The following is a 20,911-nucleotide window of genomic DNA, read 5'->3' as shown; positions in this document are numbered from 1 at the left end:
CAAAGCTTCTAGATGTGGACAATATGCCTGAGGAGATTGGAAGCAATGGAATCATATTTGGGTTTTAAGATAAGTTCTAGCTATTTCTATTTAATACACTATTTAAATCCATTACCTGATTTACTTGTGAGTCTGTATTCAATTGAATATATACTCAACTGTAAAACACAAATAAGAATTCACTCAAAAAAAAAACTTGTCCTTTATAATGAAAAGTTGTTTTTAATAAGCTATAATAGGGCATCTAGGTAGCCCAGTGGATAGAGTACTTGCCTTGGGAGTCTGAAGGACAGAAATTCAAATTCATTCTCAGACAACTGACACTTACTAGCTCTGTGACCTTGGGCAAGTCACTTAATCCTGATTGCCTCTCCTTTAGGGTATCTCTAGTAGTTCTAATTCATATCTGGCCACTGGACCCAGATTGTTCTGGAGGAGAAAGTAAGAATGGTCACTTAGCACAATTCCCCCTAATTCAAATCCAATTGTGTGCTTGTCATGGCATCACCTTCCTGATGTCATGTTCTTTCCTTGAGAATGAAGGATAAACATCATCATTAGGGCCACATTTAAACTGAACACATTTGTACCTGTATTACTACCTAAGTGATATCAACTATTAGACCTAGCAAACCAAAATGCTTTGGGGATTTAATTTGCTTGTTGAAGAGAAAATATCATCATCATTATTATCTTATTTCCCCTAATACAATTTTCAAAAAGTAAAATTAAAGATCTAGAAGTAGAATGAATTTTCCTTATTCAAATTAATCTATTTATTTATAAATTATCTTAAGGTTCTTGTCTATATGCATAATTTTAATGTTTTATTCAATGTTGGAGTCCAGATAACAACACAAAATTATTAAATTGACCAATTTTTCAACATAAGTCATTGCCAGATAGAATCAAAATAATCTAAGCCTCTCACTTGTGGGTCTTTCCAAATTATAATCATGACATTCTTACTGTCTAGTTTTCTTCAGAGCTTGCTTTTTATCACAGAAACCAAGCTAGTAAATCTTCTATCAGTCTCATTACTATTCCAATTCTTCTGCATCCAGACACAATATCTTAATCAAGGTAAAAAAGGTGAATCTTATAGTGTAAACACAGAAGGTTAGAGGTTTACTGGAAAAAGGGAAGTAGAGAATCAAATATTTACCAATAGTATGCATTTACATTTAACAAAAGTTTGTTGATGTTTGTATTTTCACAAGAAAATGACATTTTTTGACATTAATCTATCTAAACATTTTATCATTTATTCCTATCCTCAGCTAATATCCATCATAGTTTTTATTTCAAAATAAGATTTATGTACTTGTCTGACACAAAGAAGTTTTATAAATGCTTGATTGACTGGGTAATTATTCTTGTAGTATGAAATAACATTGTAAAAACATAATGAACTAAAGGAAATGATCAATAAATCATAATCTCTCAATCAATTGTCCAAAATTATTTTTTAAAAAGCTGAGTATTGTATCCCTTGTAACAAGTTCTTTACACATGTAAATTTCTTTAATTGTCATTTTTAAATGTAATCAATCTTAAAAAGATGAAACATTCTTTTTTTCATCCTTTGTAGTACTACAAATTTGCAAGTTATACTAATTTTCATTATTTTAGCCTTTTCATGCTCAACAAAAGCTTAACAATCTTACTAAATTTTTCATTGGTGTTCTCAACTACTTTTAAAGATAGTAGAAGGGAGAGAAGCAGCACAGTCTTTCTCCCAGATTCCAATGTGGTCTGAAATGTGTTGGGGGGGGGGGGGTTAATGATGGACTAATTAGCTTATTCAATAGATATCCAGAATGCTTATATGATGACATTTAACTTTTACTTATTTGAAGAAACTTTTCTTTTAACCAATAAACATAGTAAAAAGTGATGTGTATGAGATTTGAGATTGCATAGCACAGTTTACTCCTCCTCACTTGATTATCACTCAGTCCTGTGAGATAAATGCATGTTTTTTCTCATTTTTCCCATTTGACTAATGAGGAAAATGAAGTCACAACTCACAAGTGTATGTTTGGGGATTCGAACCCAAATCTTACTGACTCCAAGTAATTAATCCTTGCAAGGGGCATCAGGGTACTAAAGTAGAGGAAGTACTTCCATCCCATTGTTATCTAGCACCTCAACCCCTATTAAAATGTAAATATCTTAGTTTCTTTCCCAAACTCAAAGTAAATGTTTTAGCTTCTTTCCCAAACTCACCCCCCCAAAGGGCTATCCCTTGGAAAAGGTGTGAGTACTGAGATGTAAATATTTCAGCTCCTTTGAGATGTAAACCCACTGAGATAAGAATTACTTCAACTCCCTTCCCATAATTCCTCCCTTATTCTTTTCCTAGCACATACAACATGTCCTGCATGCAGCCTTTACCCATGAAGGATGCTTCTGTTACCAACCCAGTTGTACTTGCAACGGCCCCTAATTTCTCTTCTTTATATTGCACTCCCTTGTGGCAGTGGCTAGCTGCTGCTGCTGCTAACTCTTTTTACTTACTTTCTTGCTCATTACCTCAGGGATCAGTTCACTGTTTTTATTTTCTCTCTCCCTTACCTTCTGTTAATTTCAGTAACATGTAAATGAACTTTTCTGGTCCCTAATTATTTCTGGGCCAGAGTAATGTCTTTCATGAATTCTTCACACATTCGAACCTGAAAACTAGACCACACCCCAAAATATTTTTAGACTTCATTAGTACCATGATATATACATATACTTTATATATATATATATATACATATATATATATATATATATATATATTTATAAAGATGGAGTTTGATCTAAAAAAATACTACATGAAGTTCTCTTAAGGCCCCTTAAATAACCCTTAACCTTAAATGTTATTTTCTATTCTAGATTTTCTTCTACTAAAGTCTTTCTCACATATCTAGGTTCTCAAATGTTACCAGAGCAAAGCATAGATTCTGACAGGCCTACCAAGTTCAAAGGCTTCCAGCATGGGAGGAAAGATAGATCAAGTGTCTTTCTCCTTAAATTTGAAGAGCTCATTGCTAAAATATCAGCCACAACATGAAGTGTTATTGTTTTGGTGTTGTTATTCTTTCAGTCACACCAAAGCAAAAAGATTGTCTACTAAGATATAGTGGAGTTACAATTGGCAGGAGTCAAATGAAATAACCTCTCTGGACCTCAGTGTCTTCATCTTCTTGAAAGCTGGTTCGGTCCTGAGACCTCTCCTCTTTTATCTTCATACTGATGCAGGGAATTATGGACATAGGAGATGTGATTAGAAACAAATTTTGCAGAAGGAAAAATATTGCCTGTGCCTGTCTGGGGAACTCCCTGTTGCTCAAAGTGACTCCATTATTAAATGTGAATTTGTCAAGATGAGAGCAGTCTCAGCTCTCCCCACCTCCTCCAGTTTCTGGTTTGCAGGCTACCTGAGCTTGGTCATTGATGAGTTAAGCTTGTGCTGGCATGACAGTCATTTTCCACAAGAAACATGTTGGACTTAGAGGCCACGCACCTTGGAACAGGAAACACCAGCACGTAACTTACCTATTGGACAATACCTCGAGCTAGGTGCTGAACCACTCCCCAAGTACCAGCCTTGGCCAAACTGCTACAGAAGTGCATTTAAGTCAGTCAGACTGGAAAAGAAACCTCTTTTCTTCACCCTACCTTCGTCCTGCAAGGAAATCAATCTCTCTCTCTCTCTCTCTCCCTTCCAATGGGAGTGCCACATGCTCCCAGTCTAGGCCTGCTAGAGAACTATGGATCCTTATGCCATTTGGCTGGACTAAGCCAACCTTTATGACTATCTTTCCTTTCTCTCTCACATTCAGCTCAGTCAGGTTTCCTGGATATTTTCTTTTCACATTCTTTTTCCCTTAGGCACCTGTCCTCAAGCTGCTTACTGACTCTCCAGGAGAAAATCTCATTTAGATATCCAAACCATTGCTAAATTTTGTCATTTCTACCTTCTCAATATCTCTTTTATAGTTGCCCTCCTCTCCACTTAAATAGCCAACACCCCACTGCAAACCCTCACCCCATCTCTCCTGTATTATCTCAGGAAACTGGGCTCCATTGGTGAATTGGTCTTCATTCTTCAAGTCTCTCTATATTCCAATTCATCATCCATTCAGTTGCCAGTTATTTTCCTACAGTATAGGTCTGAGCATGTCAACCTGCTCAGACTTCAATGGCTCCTATTAAGGGATATTAAATGGTCCCCTGAACTTGGTTGGGTTTTTTTTTTGAGTTGCCAAATTTTTCAGAAACACTGGACCCAGAACATGCAGGAGGCCCTGGAATGTGTCAAGAATGAAGTCCCCACCACCCACCCCAGTCATAATTTGTTGTTTATATTCCAAATTGGATTCCCTGAATGTCTTTGGGAGTCAAGACAGGCACTGGTCAGTCTGTGCAAGACTAGAAAATTGTTTGTGTATCTGGGACCCTGTAGATATTGAAAAGCATCCTATCTTCATAGTCTAGCAGTTTCCATGGGAGAAAATAAAATGCAGCTTTACCCCTTTGGGAGAGTTTTGTCTTTTTCCTACCTTTACTGCTCTTCCCTCCTGATATCTCCTCCTTCCTTTGTCCTATTATTTGCTAGGGACAGCTAGGGAACACAGTGGGTAGAGCACTGGCCCTGAAGTTAGAAGGACCTGAGTACAAACCCTGATTCATATTCATATCTGGCCACTGGACCCAGATGGCTCTGGAGGAAAAAGTGAGGCTGGTAACTTAGCCCAGCACCCCGTCACTCAAATCCAATTCATGTGCTCATCATGGCAATATTTCCTTAATATCATGGTCTTCTTCAAGAAAAAACATCATCTTGTTATACAGAGTGCAGTCCTGTCCTCTATAAAGGAAAGGTTTGGATGGAGTTGAGTGCTCCACTCCCCAGCCCTTAAAACAAATCAATGTAATTATCCACATACCTATTGAAGTATTCTTGTTAAAAATATAAAAAGGAACAAAAAGGCTTTTGAATTTTTTTCTATAGAAAACCATATACTAACTTTGAAAGATGAAGAGCAATGGCTCCCAGTTTTTTAACTTTAAAAATTTTCATGGACAGTCACATGATAATAATTGTGTTATCAGTAGTCATTATTTGAAAACAAACAATGGTAAAATGTCTAGTAAACATATGGATTTCACATTAGGCAACAAGTTGGGAATCAATATGAAAGAAAATACAAGTTCACACAGCATTTGTTTCTTGCTTGCTTATAAAAAAATCTTTTGACTAGTACAGCAAAACATAACCCTGGCGTTATCATCTAAAAAAGTGTTTCTCAAGTTTATTATAAAATCATACTAGAGTTCAGATAGATAGATACTACTACTACTACTAGCTTAGAGAAAACTGTTCAATTATCATCAGATCATCAATATTATGTAATGTGTAAAACAGGGAGTTCTATTACCACCAAAAGCATTTATCTCTATCAAGGAATGTGCCTTTTGAAAAGTCCACATGGAAGACAGATTCCCTATGGATAGAATGGTAATTCATATACTCCTGTCTTAAGATGACATTGTGCTACCTGTATAAAGTCTCAGAATGTGACAAAAATATAACAACCATTACAAAATATTATAATGCTATAACAGATAGACAATAAATTGGGACCAGAATTAAAAATGAGGAATAAACAGTTTGAATTACAGTTGGGAAATTGGACAATGTTTTCAATGACAAGGAAATAAGCAGTTATAAATGCCAGGTCTGTTCTAAGTGTTAAGAATACAAAGAAAAGCCCAAAAAGCCAATCTTTACCTTCAAAAGAACTTACCCTCTAATGAAGGAAGATCACACACATTATGGAAGTGATAAGAGAGTGGAAAGAATAATCATGAGGGTGTCATGGTGTTGAAGACTAAAAAGTCAGAAACATAACTGACAAGGGAATGAAGGTTGATATGTGTGTGGGCCTCTCCCCAAAATGGAAATCCCCATAAGAATTCACCAGTGACAGAAGGGGCTGTGATGTTCCAAGATAAGAACATCTCAAGAGCTCTTGAGGCCTGGTGTTGAAAACTGAGGTACAGCGCGAAAAGAAATGAAATTTATTTGCTACCCTAACATAAAACCCTATGTTTTTAACACAATTGTTCTAGTGGTTACTTTAGATGGCTGTAAATCATGAAAAAGCACCAAATACAAGTCAAAATTGTAGATGTACCCAAAGAACATTGGAGAAGCATAGGTCAAGCAAAAACTTCATTTCAACCTTGTATCCCAAGTAGTGGATTAACCTCAGGACCTTGAATAAAAAATACCTGAGTTCATCTGTTGTACTATCTTAGGCTAGTCACTTCTCTAGCTTACTTCAGTTTCTTCAACTGTAAAATGGGAATAATAATGGCAGGGCTCAAATGAGATATTTGTAAAGACCTTAGGACAGTGCCTGGCACTTATCAGATACTATAGAAATGCTAACTGCTGCTGCTGTTGTTGTTGTTTTGTTAAGGGCCTAACATAGGGCCTGACATGTATTCGGAATTTAATAAATGCTGGTTACAGAAACATTAACAATGATGATTTGCATATAAGAACTAACATAAAAACATCACCCATGAAAAAATAAATATGTATGTGTACATGTGTGTTTGTGTGTATACATACATGTGTGTGTATTAAAAAGCATAGCAAAGCCAATATGACAAGAAAGCACAATGATCAATGTTGGAAGGGTTATAGGAAATGTGGGATACTAGTGCATTGTTGGTGGAGCTGTGAACTCATCTAACGTTTCTGGAGAGCAATTTGGAATTATGCCCAAAGGGCAATAAAAATGTGCATACCCTTTGATCCAGCAATACCACTGCTGGGTTTATACCCTGAAGAGATCATGAAAAAGGGTAAAAACACCACTCATGCAAAAATATTCATAGCAGCTCTGTGGTAGCAAAGAATTGGAAATTGAATAACTGTCCATCATCTGGGGAAAGGCTGAACAAATTGTTCTAGTCTATTAGAAATCAGGAGTTATGGGATTTCAGAGAAGCCTGGAAAGACTTGCATGAACTGATGCTGAGCAAGATGACCAGAACCAGAAGAACACTGTATACCCTAACAGCAACATGGGGGTTATGATCAACTTGATGGACTTGATCATTCATTCCATCAGTGCAATAATCAGAGACAATTTGAGGCTATCTGTGATGGAGAATACCATCTCAATCCAGAGAAAGAAATGTTGAATTTAAACAAAGACCAAAGACTATTACAACTTCAATTTTAAAAAAATTGTCTCCTTTACTACATAATTTAGCTATTTCTAATATTTTATTTTTTCCTCAAAATATGATTTTTCTTTCAACACATTCAATTTTGATCAGAGCATGGCATGGAAACAAAGTAAAGATTAACAAATTACCTTTGGGGAGGAGGGAAGGGAGGGTGGGGAAAAATTGTAAAATTCAATTCAAATTCAATACAAAAAATGATATGTAGAAAATACTATTGTATATAATTAGAAAACAAATAATCATATAAATAAATAAATAAATAGATAAACCACAAGAGTAGAATAACAGAAAGAAAGAAAGAAAGAAAGAAAGAAAGAAAGAAAGAAAGAAAGGAAGGAAGGAAGGAAGGAAGGAAGGAAGGAAGGAAGGAAGGAAGGAAGGAAGGAAGGAAGGAAGAAAAAAAGAAAGAAAGAAAGAAAGAAAGAAAGAAAGAAAGAAAGAAAGAAAGAAAGAAAGAAAGAAAGAAAGAAAGAAAGAAAGAAAAGAAAGAAAGAAAGAAAGAAAGAAGAAAGAAAGAAAGAAAGAAAGAAAGAAAGAAAGAAAGAAAGAAAGAAAGACAAGTCAATCACTACTAAAAACAAAAATTAACAGAGATATCCTAAGTGTGACACTGGTACAAAATGCTTAAATCCCAAAGTTGTAGTGAGAATTGAGTATAACCCTTCTTAAAGATTATTGGGAAACCAAGTCACACTAATTTGGAAGGTATATATGACATATAAACAGCACTACTCAAAGAAGTACCCACATCAATGAGATCACATAGCTAATACAATATAGATATATTCTTCTAACATTTTTTGAACATTTAAAAAATGGGTGTTTTATAAGTCTATAAAAATCTTAGGCAGATGGGTTATTAGCAAAACTCTTCAAATAGTAACACAGTCAGAATAAAAAACAAAAAACAAAAACATTCTTTTTGCCCAGATTTCAATCATAGCAAGCTCCTCATTTGCTCTAAATATCTGCAAACTGCTGATAACTACACAGTTTGGAAGAAAAAGAAGCACCTTAGTTTGGTTTTATGTTTCCAGGCTGATGTCTTGAAGTATGATAGAACTGATTCACTAACTCTCAAAGAGTCTGATGATAGATTAGGAGAGGGATAAAATACATCAGTACTAAATGCCAAATTTTACTTTATCTTTTACTTCCATCTGCTTTCTTTAAAAAAATCTAAATATTATTCAGGAAACTCATTTTGCACTTAGCCAAATAAATACTGACTACAAACAAAATCAAATCCTACATATCCTAAGCCAAATATACAGAGTATGCAATCATCTTAGTGCATTTTTAGTCTATTAAACCTTTAAACTGCACCAACATTTTGGAGATACCTGGACAATTCAGCCCTTTTAAGCATACACTGTCATGCCAAGTGTCAGGACAAATGATACTTGTGATTATACACAGACCTTCTGTATCACTTGCTTCAAACGATCCATTCTTCATTAAAGACTTGACTGATACACCACTGCATTTACAATGAAAGAAATCAGATTCATCATCTCCCCAATGGTTTTACTAACTATCATTAATCCATCTATACAAGATCCAGTCACACTGACAAAAATGTCCCACTGAAACAAACAAAAATGAGTGCTCTAATTTACTGCTAATTAAATTGCTCATTGCATTTTTTCCTTACCATATTTCCAAAATCATATTAAGTGGCAAAAAAAATTGTGGCCTTATTTTTAAATTATGGTTCACAGCACTGAAGAGTCCAAGAAATTCTGAACATAATGTCCTATAAAGACAAAGAAGATTTAGAATCCAAAGATTATCAAACCATGTAAGTTATGATTCTCCTTTGAGGAAATAGGGAAGGGGTTAAGATCTCTCAAAGTTGCAGTGGGTTTTTTTTAATCATGCCAGAGGGAAGACAGGCTGCTTCTTCAAGGGTGATATTGGTAAGAGGCTTAACAAAAAAAAGTTGTGAAAATAAGTATGAAGAGCGGCAGCTAGGTTGCATAGTGGATAAAGCACCGGCCTTGGCGTCAGGAGTACCTGGGTTCAAATCCAGTCTCAGACACTTAATAATTACCTAGTTGTGTGGCCTTGGGCAAGCCACTTAACCCCATTTGCCTTGCAAAAACCTAAAAAAAATAAGTATGAAGAAAGACACCAAAACATAAATAGAGTAATAGTCCCCATGTGAATATCCAGCCTGTACTTGGAAATTTGAACTAACTAGAAATTCATTATCTCCTGAGATAGTCTCTTTTTCAATCTAATAGTCAGGAACTACTTCTTTATAACAAAATAAAATCTATCTCCATATTAATTCCATTCACTATTCATATTTACACTTTCTTTAACTGTACATTAGTATGAGATTTTTTCATTATAATGGTCTTTCATGTATTAGAAGACAGTCTTTTTTTTCCCTTCAAGCTAAGCATCCCCAATTCCATCAACTGACAATCTTATAGTATGGTTTCAAAGGTCCTGGAATTGGCTTCTCTTCTCTAAATATTCTTGTTTTAAAAAGTGATACCCACAACTGAACATGATTCCCAAAAGTAGTATCACCAACAGAGAGAGTTGTAGAGAGAATTCTTCCTATTTCTACTACAATTTTTACAACATAATCTATATATTTCTATTAAAGAATTTGTTTTATTTTGTTTTTAAGAATATAAGGATCTCACTTGATCCCTACAACTCTCAGAAGGAAAGTAAGAAAGTTATTCATTATCACCCTATTTTGATGGCCTCTTAAGTAAAAGGAGAAAAGAAAAAATACAAGAAACTCATTGTATCTAGAAACATAAAATGTGATTTAAAATAAACTTAATAGAAAAAGTTTTCCCAGATCTCCTTTATAGTTTCAAATGATTATCTGAAAAGGTAAAATATAACAGTGCTAACTTCTTTACTATCTAAGTGAAAGTCTTTAAAACACAAAGGTAATTCTTTGGGAAAATGAAAACTGCATTCCATCAAAACAACAAGTTTAATTATACAAAGCAGCAATGGAAGATCCAACTTACCTAAGTGAAAAAGAAACCATTCCCTTGCTTGGAATGTGTTTCCACATTCATTATCCCAATGCTTATGTCTTTTTTGTCAACATCTGCAGCCCTGACTTCTCACTTGAACTCTCCATCTACGTATTTTCAACTGTGTGAAGTACAATTTCTCTTTTTCAAATCCACTATGTCCAGAACCAAGTTCTCTTCCCTGAAAAAAAAAAACAATAACCCTTCCAAGTCTGTTCCTATCAGTCTTCTCCTATGATACTCTATGGCACTTAAAAGAAGTTCCAAACAATTAAATACTTAATCATACTTCATTTTGCTATGTTCAATTTTGTTTCTTCTCTGTTACTCTTGTTTCCTCAATCTAAGCTTATAACTCTGCAGGGAGATATTTGTTATACCCACAACAGCACTTAATATAGTGCTGAGAATATGGCAAACTTCCTGAAGTATTCATCAATTTCTTATTTCAGGCTTCCCTCCTAGAAGCCTCAAGCATCCTTGATTGTGTCCTCTTTTCTCTTTTAGATCCTATCTGACACCAAGTACTATTCTTTCTCCTTTCAAAACGTCTCCTATCCAGCTCTCCCATGCATTTCACAGCCAGTGTTCTGGGCAACTCTTTCAGACTGTAAGTGGCAGGGAAGGTACAGATCCACATTGCTGGAGGACATTTCCTCATCTGGGCATTTCTACACTTGCCAATGAGATGGCAAATACCAATCCATATAGCCTGACCTATGTGTTTGCTGTCTATTCTAGCTCTAAGTCTTAAGTGACCAGGTGATTTGAGTACAAGATAATTTAAAATAATTAATAGTTCTCTGAGGTCCCTTCTAACACCAAATTTTATAATTCTGTGATTTCTCTAGTCTACAGTGTTCTCTCTTTTTCTGACCTTCTGCATTTAATTAGTATTACCGGGTTAAAGAAGTTTGTGTTTTTTTTCTTCCCTGGCTTCTTCCAAACCCTGGAGACAGCCCTGCCCTAGCACAAATATGTCTACTGGCAGAGTAGTGCTTACATCCCTACTCATCATCCTTTTGCCTCTAGATACCTACACTTCTAGAGGAGAGGTAAGCCCCAACTAATTTTTCATAACTTTAGATACAACCCTTATAGTTCTCCTACTTTTGCCCCATGATTCTCCAATTCGCATTTTCTGACACATTTTACTTTAAGGAAGTATTTATTTTTCTTGGCATAATCTAGCTTGCCAATGTCCTGTTTTATTTCAATTCAGGTTATGTTTCTGAAAAAGCAAAATTCTTAAATGCAATACTTCCTCTGTGGATATAGGAATTCATGAATTCAATAAATATTTTTTATTTGTTTGATTTATACTTTAGCAGTTTGGAACAAAATATGCAGTTTTGCTATGGCTCCTTCCAGCAATAAAAGTTGCAATCATTCTACATGTCCTTTCATCCTTTCCTCAACATTTTTCCCCATAAATATTCTCTATATGGTCAGCTCAGTGCTCTCAAAGGTCCTCCTCTCAATCATCCATTCTCAGGAGTAAAACTTCACTATCTGCATATATGTATGTTGTATAGATACACACATTGATTTTCATTCTCCTTTTCAACTGATGCTTAGAAGCTTCTGGTTTTCTCAATTATAGGACTTAGGGGTAGACATGACCAAATGATCTATACTTTAGCATAGACTTTTAGTTTATAGATGAAGAAACAGAGACCTAGATTTAAGATTAATAATGGGGCGGCTAGGTGGCATAGTGGATAAAGCACCAGCCTTGGAGTCAGGAGTACCTGGGTTCAAATCCAGTCTCAGACACTTAATAATTACCTAGCTGTGTCGCCTTGGGCAAGCCACTTAACCCCATTTGCCTTGCAAAAAAACCTAAAAAAAAGATTAATAATGTCTTTACAGCATTTTTGATAACTGTATTCTAAAATATGTAACTATCTCTATATACCACCACATAGCTTTCTGCTGACTTTTGGCATTTTAAAAATTTTGACTTTTTTTTTCCTAAAGCCAAATATTCTATGATTTATAGACATCAAGCATATAGGTAATAAAAAGAAGTGGTTTATTCAGCAATGAAAATTTTTTGATCACTGAAAACACTAAAGAATTTGCCAGATAATTGGAATTTCTTCTTATTCTATATTTTAAATTTCAGCTCATTGTCTTTATGTAGTATCTAAGATATACATGATGATATATTAACATTGGACTAATTCCAACAATCTGTAATAGTCCATTTTTTTTGTTTTAACACTTTATTTATATCAGTTACTTCTCAATATATGCCTATCCATGCAGTCAGCCCTATTAACAAAAGAATTTAATAAAGAAGTCAGTTGAGCAAAACCAGTGAAATCAACTTTGACAATATTAATCATAATCCATTTTCACAATCCCCCACATTTCTAAAAAGAGCAGCAATAAACAATTCATTCTCTGTTCTCCAGAAGCAAGACTATTCATTGCAATTAATCTGTGTTCAATTGCCTTTTGGAGTTGCTTTCATTTACATTACTGTATAGTCATTGTGTATATGTGAATGGGTATATTCTCTGATTCTTTTTTCTTTACATTACTTCAAACAAATTGTTCCATATTTCTGAATTTCTAATATTTGTCACTTTATGATCTTAAAAATTTCCATTAAATTCATATACAATAATTTGTTCATTCTTCTAGTACACAATGGAAACCCACATGATTTCCAAGATTTTGCTACCACAAGAATGCTGCTATGAATATTTTGATACAGATATAACTTTTATCTCTATCATCACCTTCCTGGGAGTATAAATGGGGTATGAATTTTAACCCACATTATTTTTTTAAAGTATTGATGGAAGACAAATTTCTTTTGCCTTGCTGTCATTTTCACTAAGAAGGATATCATTTAGAGAACAAAAGCATGCAGAAAACCTTTTCATTAACAGAAAATTATTTTTATTAGCACTAGAACTTCCAAATACCCCCAAAAGCATCAGAGTTCAGTAGTAATATGTCAATCAAATTAAAAAGCAAAATTGTCTCTACTGATTCCATACTAGAATTTTTATAGGTTGTCAATCAGGATAACTATAGTAATTGCAGATTTGTTCATGTCTGCTTAAAATGAAATAAAGTTATGCTTTTAATGAAGCATTATAGCCTTTTTTCCTTTCTCTTAGTGTTTGGAAAATTAAAAATATTCAAGATTTTTCAAACTTTTGTGAAGTTAAGGAAATATTACATTTTGGGTAGGAAAACATCATAATGACTTGTTCAGAAATATGTTATTTGATCATCTATGTTTTATTTTGTTAATCCCTATGCCTATGGAAGTCTCCACATAGAAACTTCTACTAATGCAGATGCTGAGGTAACTATTTCATAGTCTCTTTGACTGGCCTGTGATTTTACTGTCATGGGTGAGGCCCTCCCTTGACCCAGACAGAGTAATGCCTTCTTTGCAACTTAAGTCTTATACAGTTGACTAATATAATGAGAAATGACTAGTCTATGGTCATAGTGCCAGTATATATTAAAGACAGTATTTTTACCCAGGTATTTTTGACTCTGGGATCTTCTATTGATTATGTACTTCTGATTTTATTATATACATAAATATACAGATTATAAGATCTTTTTTTATCTTGACTCATTATATAAAAATATGTATAATATAAAGTAGTCGTTTTAAAATATCTGCTGAAGAATGAAATTTGAAAGGGCCATTCATCAGCAGTTAACTTTCTAACTCTCAAATAACCTCAAAAACTTTGGGGAGTAGAAGAAAAATAGGTAGGTGGAAACTAATCCAATCAACAGTGCTTCTGACTGTTCACAAAGCATTCTTTATTGACTTTTATTTAACATCCTGACACTCTTTCTTGGCCACAGTGAAAAGTGAAATAATGTTCAGGCCATCATTCCTTCATGAAATCTGGTTTTTAAAAAAAGCAGGGAAATGCTTAAGCAGTAGACTGATTTTTGTTTTGTTTTTTTCCCATCTCCATATCATATAATATAATACAAAACAGCTATATAGTCCCAAAACTATATCTCAACATCTACAACCTTTTAATTAGGATAATGATGTAGTTTATATTAGATATTATAAAGTTACATACAGATATCTAAGATATTATTCTTTTATTATTATTCCCATTTTATAGAAGAAAAAAGTAAATCACTCTAACTATTTTTTGCTCAGAAAACTCCAAATGGGATCATGAAGTGTTGGGCATGACCAAAAAGCAAATGAAATTCATGATTACAAACCATAAGTTGCTGAGTAGTCTACAATTATTTGACTTCTCATTTCTCCATTTTGAACCATACTTTCCAACATATCTTTTCATCATCCCACACTCTCCTCCACTTAATATCAAAATAGATAATTTGTTTTAGACAATTTTGTAGATTTCTTCAGAGATTAACTCTACCCCTTCAATTTATGTTACAATTGTTTAAGATTAGGTTGCAATCATCTTCATTATGGATTCTTCATTGATGTTCATCATAAGTAGTACACAGAAAGATCAAAAATATTACATGAAGTGATGTTTTCTGCTGTCTTTAGAACCAAGACTAGCCAATCTTTCATTCACCATTTCCTAGAGAACCTACAAGCCACATGTCTATTTAACTGTGCCCTCCTCCTTTGTCCTCTGGCTTCTTTTATAGCAAGATAGCAATATTAGGGTAGTTCAATTTCTCAGATTACCTTTTGGCTTACTGGACACAGAATACAGATGGCAAATACTATTTATCTAAAGAATCAACAGTTAATGTTCATAGTCCAGCTAAATATCGTGTTTTTCTACCATAACTACAGAAGAGGGGAGGGGCTACATAGAACCAAGAGCTATTTGGTGGTTTTCCTTTGTTTCATGGATTCTCCTGAATAAAAAATTCATTATCTACCCACCAACCTACTGGTGATGTATATCTATACGTAACCAGGACAATACTCAGTAAACAGATAGTATGTTATTGAGACAATTTTCCTTCTAGCATGGAAGAATGTACAGCTACCCTGGCATAGCTTTTGAGAAACCAATAACCTCAATATATGACAAGGCATTGTAGCAAGATATTTGTGTAGGAATGAACTCAACAATCCATGAAATAAGATTAATTCAACATTTGGATTGTTAAAGTTCACAACTTCCAAATTCTGGAGCCAAAGCTCAGATTCAGGTCACTGACCTTTTACAAAATAGGGGAAAAGAAATCAGGATACAGAAAAAAGTGATGTCATAAAATTAAACAGTCCTACAGGTAATGAAATAGTGATGATTTTTTTTTGTCTACATTTTGATATGGAGTGGGGAACAATTGGCTGCTGTCAGGTTGACTATCTCCTTTGGCAACATGTAATCCAATCTGGTTCAGTTCATAAGCAAGACAGATTTGATGAACTTAGTCTGGACTTCCAAACAATGAAAAATTAGTCCATCTCTGCTTAGGAGAGATCCAAAAATTTTCATTCAGCAGGAGTGTTTACATAGCAAATCTGAGTTATTTGGTTCAACAAAGAAACCTAAATAGCACAACCCAGCAACTAGACTTGGCTCTAGTTAACACTGTCTCACTTTCATAAACCATACCATTTACACATGTTTCTCATAGCAAATCCAAGAACAGGCAAGATAATTAACAGTGTAGTGAGAATATTTGTCCTTTCCTCTTATTAAATATTTCAAGTCTATGGCCTTATGTCTTTTATTTTTTAGTTTTTGCAAGGCAATGGGGTTAAGTGGCTTGCCCAAGGCCACCCGGCTAGGTAATTATTAAGTGTCTCAGGCCAAATTTGAACTCAAGTACTCCTGACTCCAAGGCCAGTGTTCTATCCACTGCGCCACCTAGCCTCCCCATGTCTTTCTAATCTAAGAAAAAAAATACCATCACACACAAAAAGATTTAATGGTTTATCAAGGAAACAGCAATTATTGATTATTCATTTACATTGATTTAACCTAAGAATCTCAAACTGAAAAACAGGAACTATAGAGAGAATAGAACCAAGATGGCATCAGAAGAGCCTCTCTTAGGTGCTCTCTCCAAAATATTTTAAAATTATGACTCTAAATTTTCAAGAGAGAGAAGCGACAGAAAGATGCAGTGAGGCAATTCTCCAACCCAAGGTAACCTGAAAAATAGTAGGGGAAACTGTGTTTGACATAGGTGGAGGGGTGGCACCACACTGGAGCAAAGGAACTTCAACCTCCCAGAAACAGCCCCAGGGTGCCTGAGAGTGCCAGCTCCCGGCAGCAGAAGCAGTTTCCTGACCTGCAATCTCAGGGAGCACCAAACACAACTTGGAAGATCATCAGGGAGACCTCTGCCACAGGGAGGGTGAAGCCCAGGCCCTCAGCTCAGCCCAAATCCCAGGAAACAGAAGCAGGCCCATGGAGCCGCACAGCAGGTGTTTCTAGGTATCTGCTCCTTGACTGCTCACCCCAAGGAAGATAAGGGAGTGGAGGGAGACTGCCAAGGTCTGTCCTCTGCCCCTGGAATAGGACTCTGGACCTTTGACCACATTCAGACCCTGGTCACAGTCTAGGCACCACATAGAGCAGGGAACCCTCACACACACAGCCCCATGATAAAGGGGTGCACTTGTGGTCATTCACAGACCAGGAAAGCAGTCAGAGCCTCACACACTGAAGTCCTTGCAGGGGGTGTCCCAATAATACTTAAAAGTTCAGGAAGCACCCCAAATTCAGGCACAGACTAGGGAAATGAGTAAACAGGAAAAAAAAAGAAACTTGACCATAGACAATTACTTTGGTTCCATAGAGGACCAAAATACTTAGTCTGAAGATGAGAAAGTCCAAGCTTCTGCATCTAAAGATTCCAAGAAATATAGAAGTTAGGCTCAGGCTATGATAGAGCTCAAAAAAGATTTTGAAAATCAAGTAAAGGAGATAGAAGAAAACTGGGGAAAGAGATGAGAGAGATGCAGGAAAAACATGAAAACAAAGTCAGCAGCTTAGTCAAGAAGATCCAAAAAATGCTGAGGAAAATAACATTTTAAAACCAGCTTAGGTCAAATGGATAAAACAGTTAAAAAGCAACTGAGGAGAAGAATGCTTTAAAAAGCAGAACTGGCAAGATGGAAAAGGAGATAAGAAAGCTCTCTGAGGAAAACAAATACTTCAAATGTAGAAGGGAGCTAAAGGAAGCTGATGACTTTGGGAGAAATCAAGACACAATAGTTCAAAACCAAAAGAATAAAAAATTAGAAGAAAATGTGAAATATCTCATTGTAAAAACAACTGATCTGGAAAACAGATCCAAGAAAGATAATTTTAAAATTATTGGGCTACCTGAAAGTCATGATCAGGAAAAGAGCCTTGACCTCATTTTTAAAGAATTTCTACAGGAAAATTGCTCTGATCCTAGAAGCAGAGGGCAAAATAGAAATTGAGAGAATTCACCGATCTCCCCTAGAAAGAGACCTCCCCCCCAAAAAAAAACAACCCCCAGGAATATAATAGCCAAGTTCCAGAAGTTCCAAGTCAAAGAAAAAATAATACAAACAGTCAGAAGGACACAATTCAAATATCATGGAGCTGCAGTCAGGATCACACAAGACTTAGCAGCAACTACATTAAGGGCTCATAGGGATTGGAATAGAATATTCTGGAAGGCAAAAGAGCTTGGAATGCAACTGAGAATCAACTGACCAGAAAAACTGAACATCTTCTTCCAGGGGAAAAGATGGATTTTCAATGAAACAGGGGAATTTCAAATGTTCCTGTTGAAACAACCAGAGTTGAACAGAAAGCTTGATCTTCAAGTACAGCACTCAGATGAAGCATAGAGAAGGTGGCTGAGAAGGATAAATTATGAGGGACTTAATGATGATGAACTGCATATATTCCTGCATGGAAAGATGATACTGATAATACTCATATGAACCTTTTCATTTAATAGAGCTGGTAGAAGGAGCTTTTATAGATGAGGCACAGGAGAGAGCTAAATTTGAAGATATAATATATTATAAAAATGGACTCAACAGGTGAAAAGGAAATGTCCTGGGAGAAAGAGAAAGGAGAGGTAGAATAAGTTAAAATATTTTATATAAAAGATATTTCATGTAGCTTTTGCAATGGTATGGAAGTGGGGAAGGTGAGGGAGCATGAGGGAACCTGAATTCTCATCAGAAATGGCTCAGGAGAAAAAGGAGAGAAGGGGAGAGGGGGAGGGGAGGGGGGATGTGGATGATAGAGGAGAGGGTAGATCATAGGAGAGGATAGTCAAATATAACACATTTTTCTTTTTTTACTTTTTTGCAAGGTGCTGGGATTGGGTGGAATGTACGGGTCATGGGGCCAGGTGGTTGCTGGATCTCTGGGGTGGGATGTAGGTTTGGGGCCTCCTGGCCCCAGGGCCAGTGCTCTGTCTGTTGTGTCACTCAGCTGCCCCTCAGGACATTTTTGAAGAGGGACAGAGTGAAAGGAGAGAGAAAATATAATAGATGGTAGTGGGGAGGAATGGATGGAGAGAATTACAGTCAGCAACAGCAACTGTGGAAAAATACAGAAATTAACTACTATGATAGACTTATGATAAAGTGATCCATCTGAGACAGAGGTGATGGTATCTGAACACAGACTGAAACACATTTTTTCTCTTTCTTTTACTTTATTTCTCATGAGGTTTTATATTTTTGTGGGAGGGGGGTATTATGTTTACTCTTTTTTTTTTTTTAGATCTTTCAAGGCAATGGGATTAAGTGGCTTGCCCAAGGCCACAGCGCTAGGTAATTATTAAGTGTCTAATGTCAGAGTTGAACCCATGTACTCCTGACTCCAAGGCCGGTGCTCTATTCACTGCGCCACCTAGACACACGTATATTTACTCTTAAACAAGATTATTTTAGTAATGTGTAAATAAATTAAGGAAAAATTAAAATTTTTTTTCAAAAAAGAACTATATTGTATATTATTGTTCAAAAATTTAAATGGATAGTAGTGTTTTGGTCATACTAAAAGAATGGAGAAGTTGACAAGTAAATTTAACACTGATTCTTAAAGTACTAACAAAAATAACAATAACTTCTACCCAGAAATATGACAATTTTCTTTTAAAAAAAATTATCGGGGCAGCTAGGTGGCGCAGTGGATAAAGCACCAACCCTGGAGTCAGGAGTACCTGGGTTCAAATCCAGTCTCAGACACTTAATAATTACCTAGCTGTGTGGCCTTGGGCAAGCCACTTAACCCCATTTGCCTTGCAAAAAAAAAAAAAACCTAAAAAAAATTATCCCTCCCATATCTAGAATATCCTCTCTCTTCATCTATACCCACTCAATTCAAAACAACAAGAATTTTCAAGCTCTAAGCACAAAGCCCAGTGGGAGGTACTGGTATACAAAGACAAAAATTAAATATTTTTGTCCTCAGGAAGTTTATATTCAACATGCTTCTCTTACTGAATACTTTGGTTTGGTACTTAATCAATGTACAAATCTCTCTAGCTGAAGTTACCTAGGACATTTTTTCCATTTCTCTTCATCACATTCTTTGCTGTATTATACTCATCTATATATCCCCCTCTAATAGACTAAGTGTTTTTCTCCATCTATATATCCCCAGAATCTACTACATATTGTTGGTACAATATTTCTAAAATTGAATAAGAAATCCTTTAGTTAAGTGGCTGCTGTGTTAAATGCTGAGAGATACAATATTTGTATAATATAGAGTCTACATAGATAATAAGACAATGTTGTATTTGTTCATTACAGAGCCACAAAAGTGATGGGAGAGAAAGCCCAATTGTTGGATCCTGAGAAAGCTTCCTAGGGGGAAAAAATGGTATTTGATGCTAGGCTGAAGAAGAGTTTACGTAAGCAGTGGTGCAGAGGCAAGAAAGAACATTGTTTTAGGATCGAAGAGGGCAATTTGGATGGAGTAGAGAATACATGAAATGAGGACTAAATAAATAAAGACAGAAAGGCTCAATAGCACCATATATTTTTGTATGATTCTAGACAAGTCACTTAATGTCTCTAGACCTCTTTCCCCTCATCTACAAAATGAAGGAAGAGAGGAATGCAGATTCTATTAAATGATTTCTAAGGCTAACCCACATACACACACACACACACACACACACACACACACACACACACACACACACATCTAAAATGTGATTCTTTGATCCACTTCACATTGTAGCAGACCTATTATGGAGTGTTTTGACTATTTATTTGCAGGTGATGATAGGATACTGTATTAAGAAAACTTCTGAGAATCAGTGAAAAAACTATTTGAGACAACTAATTGTTTCAGCAGAGTAGAATTGAAAATAAATTCAAAGATGTTAAACATGACTGCACATCTATAACCTATATAAGATAATTTGCTGTTATAGGAAGGGGGAGGGAACAGAGAGAGGTAGAAAATGTGGAAATCAAGGCAACTAGATGGGACAGTGGATAGAGCACCAGTCTTAGAGTCAAGAGGACCTGAGTTCAATTTTGACTCTGATACTTAATAATTACCTAGCTGTGTGACTTTGGGTAAGTCACTTAATTCCATTGCCTTGCCAAAAAAAACGTGAACTCAAAAACTTACTAAAAGATGATTGTTAAAAGCTATCTTTGCATGTAATTAGAAAAATATAAAATAAAATAACATTCAAAAAATTTTTAAAGAAAATAAGTCCACAAAAAT

General features: G+C 35.4%; 1 protein-coding gene and 1 long non-coding RNA gene across 6 annotated transcripts in view; one reads left to right on the top strand and one right to left on the bottom strand.

The window, feature by feature from the left end:
- The window catches only part of PXDNL (peroxidasin like), a 586,539-nt gene that overhangs the window by 488,746 nt on the left and 76,882 nt on the right, over nucleotides 1–20,911 (bottom strand). Inside the window, exon 2 of one of the 5 annotated variants that reach the window (XM_074206822.1) lies at nucleotides 10,263–10,452. The exons of the other annotated variants lie outside the window; for them this stretch is intronic. Coding sequence (XP_074062923.1) covers nucleotides 10,263–10,309 — 47 coding nt within the window. The 5' untranslated portion in view covers nucleotides 10,310–10,452. The remainder of the gene's footprint in view (nucleotides 1–10,262; nucleotides 10,453–20,911) is intronic. 5 annotated transcript variants of the gene reach the window in all.
- Nucleotides 17,905–20,202, top strand: LOC141499867 (uncharacterized). The gene is made up of 2 exons (XR_012471779.1): nucleotides 17,905–18,056; nucleotides 19,981–20,202. It is a non-coding gene; the product is annotated as an uncharacterized LOC141499867 (long non-coding RNA).

The sequence above is a fragment of the Macrotis lagotis genome, chromosome X (assembly GCF_037893015.1).
Source record: "Macrotis lagotis isolate mMagLag1 chromosome X, bilby.v1.9.chrom.fasta, whole genome shotgun sequence".
NCBI classification, from domain to species: Eukaryota; Metazoa; Chordata; class Mammalia; order Peramelemorphia; family Peramelidae; genus Macrotis; species Macrotis lagotis.
Note: the sequence above shows the minus strand (reverse complement) of the source record. Positions and strands in the feature narration are given on the sequence as shown.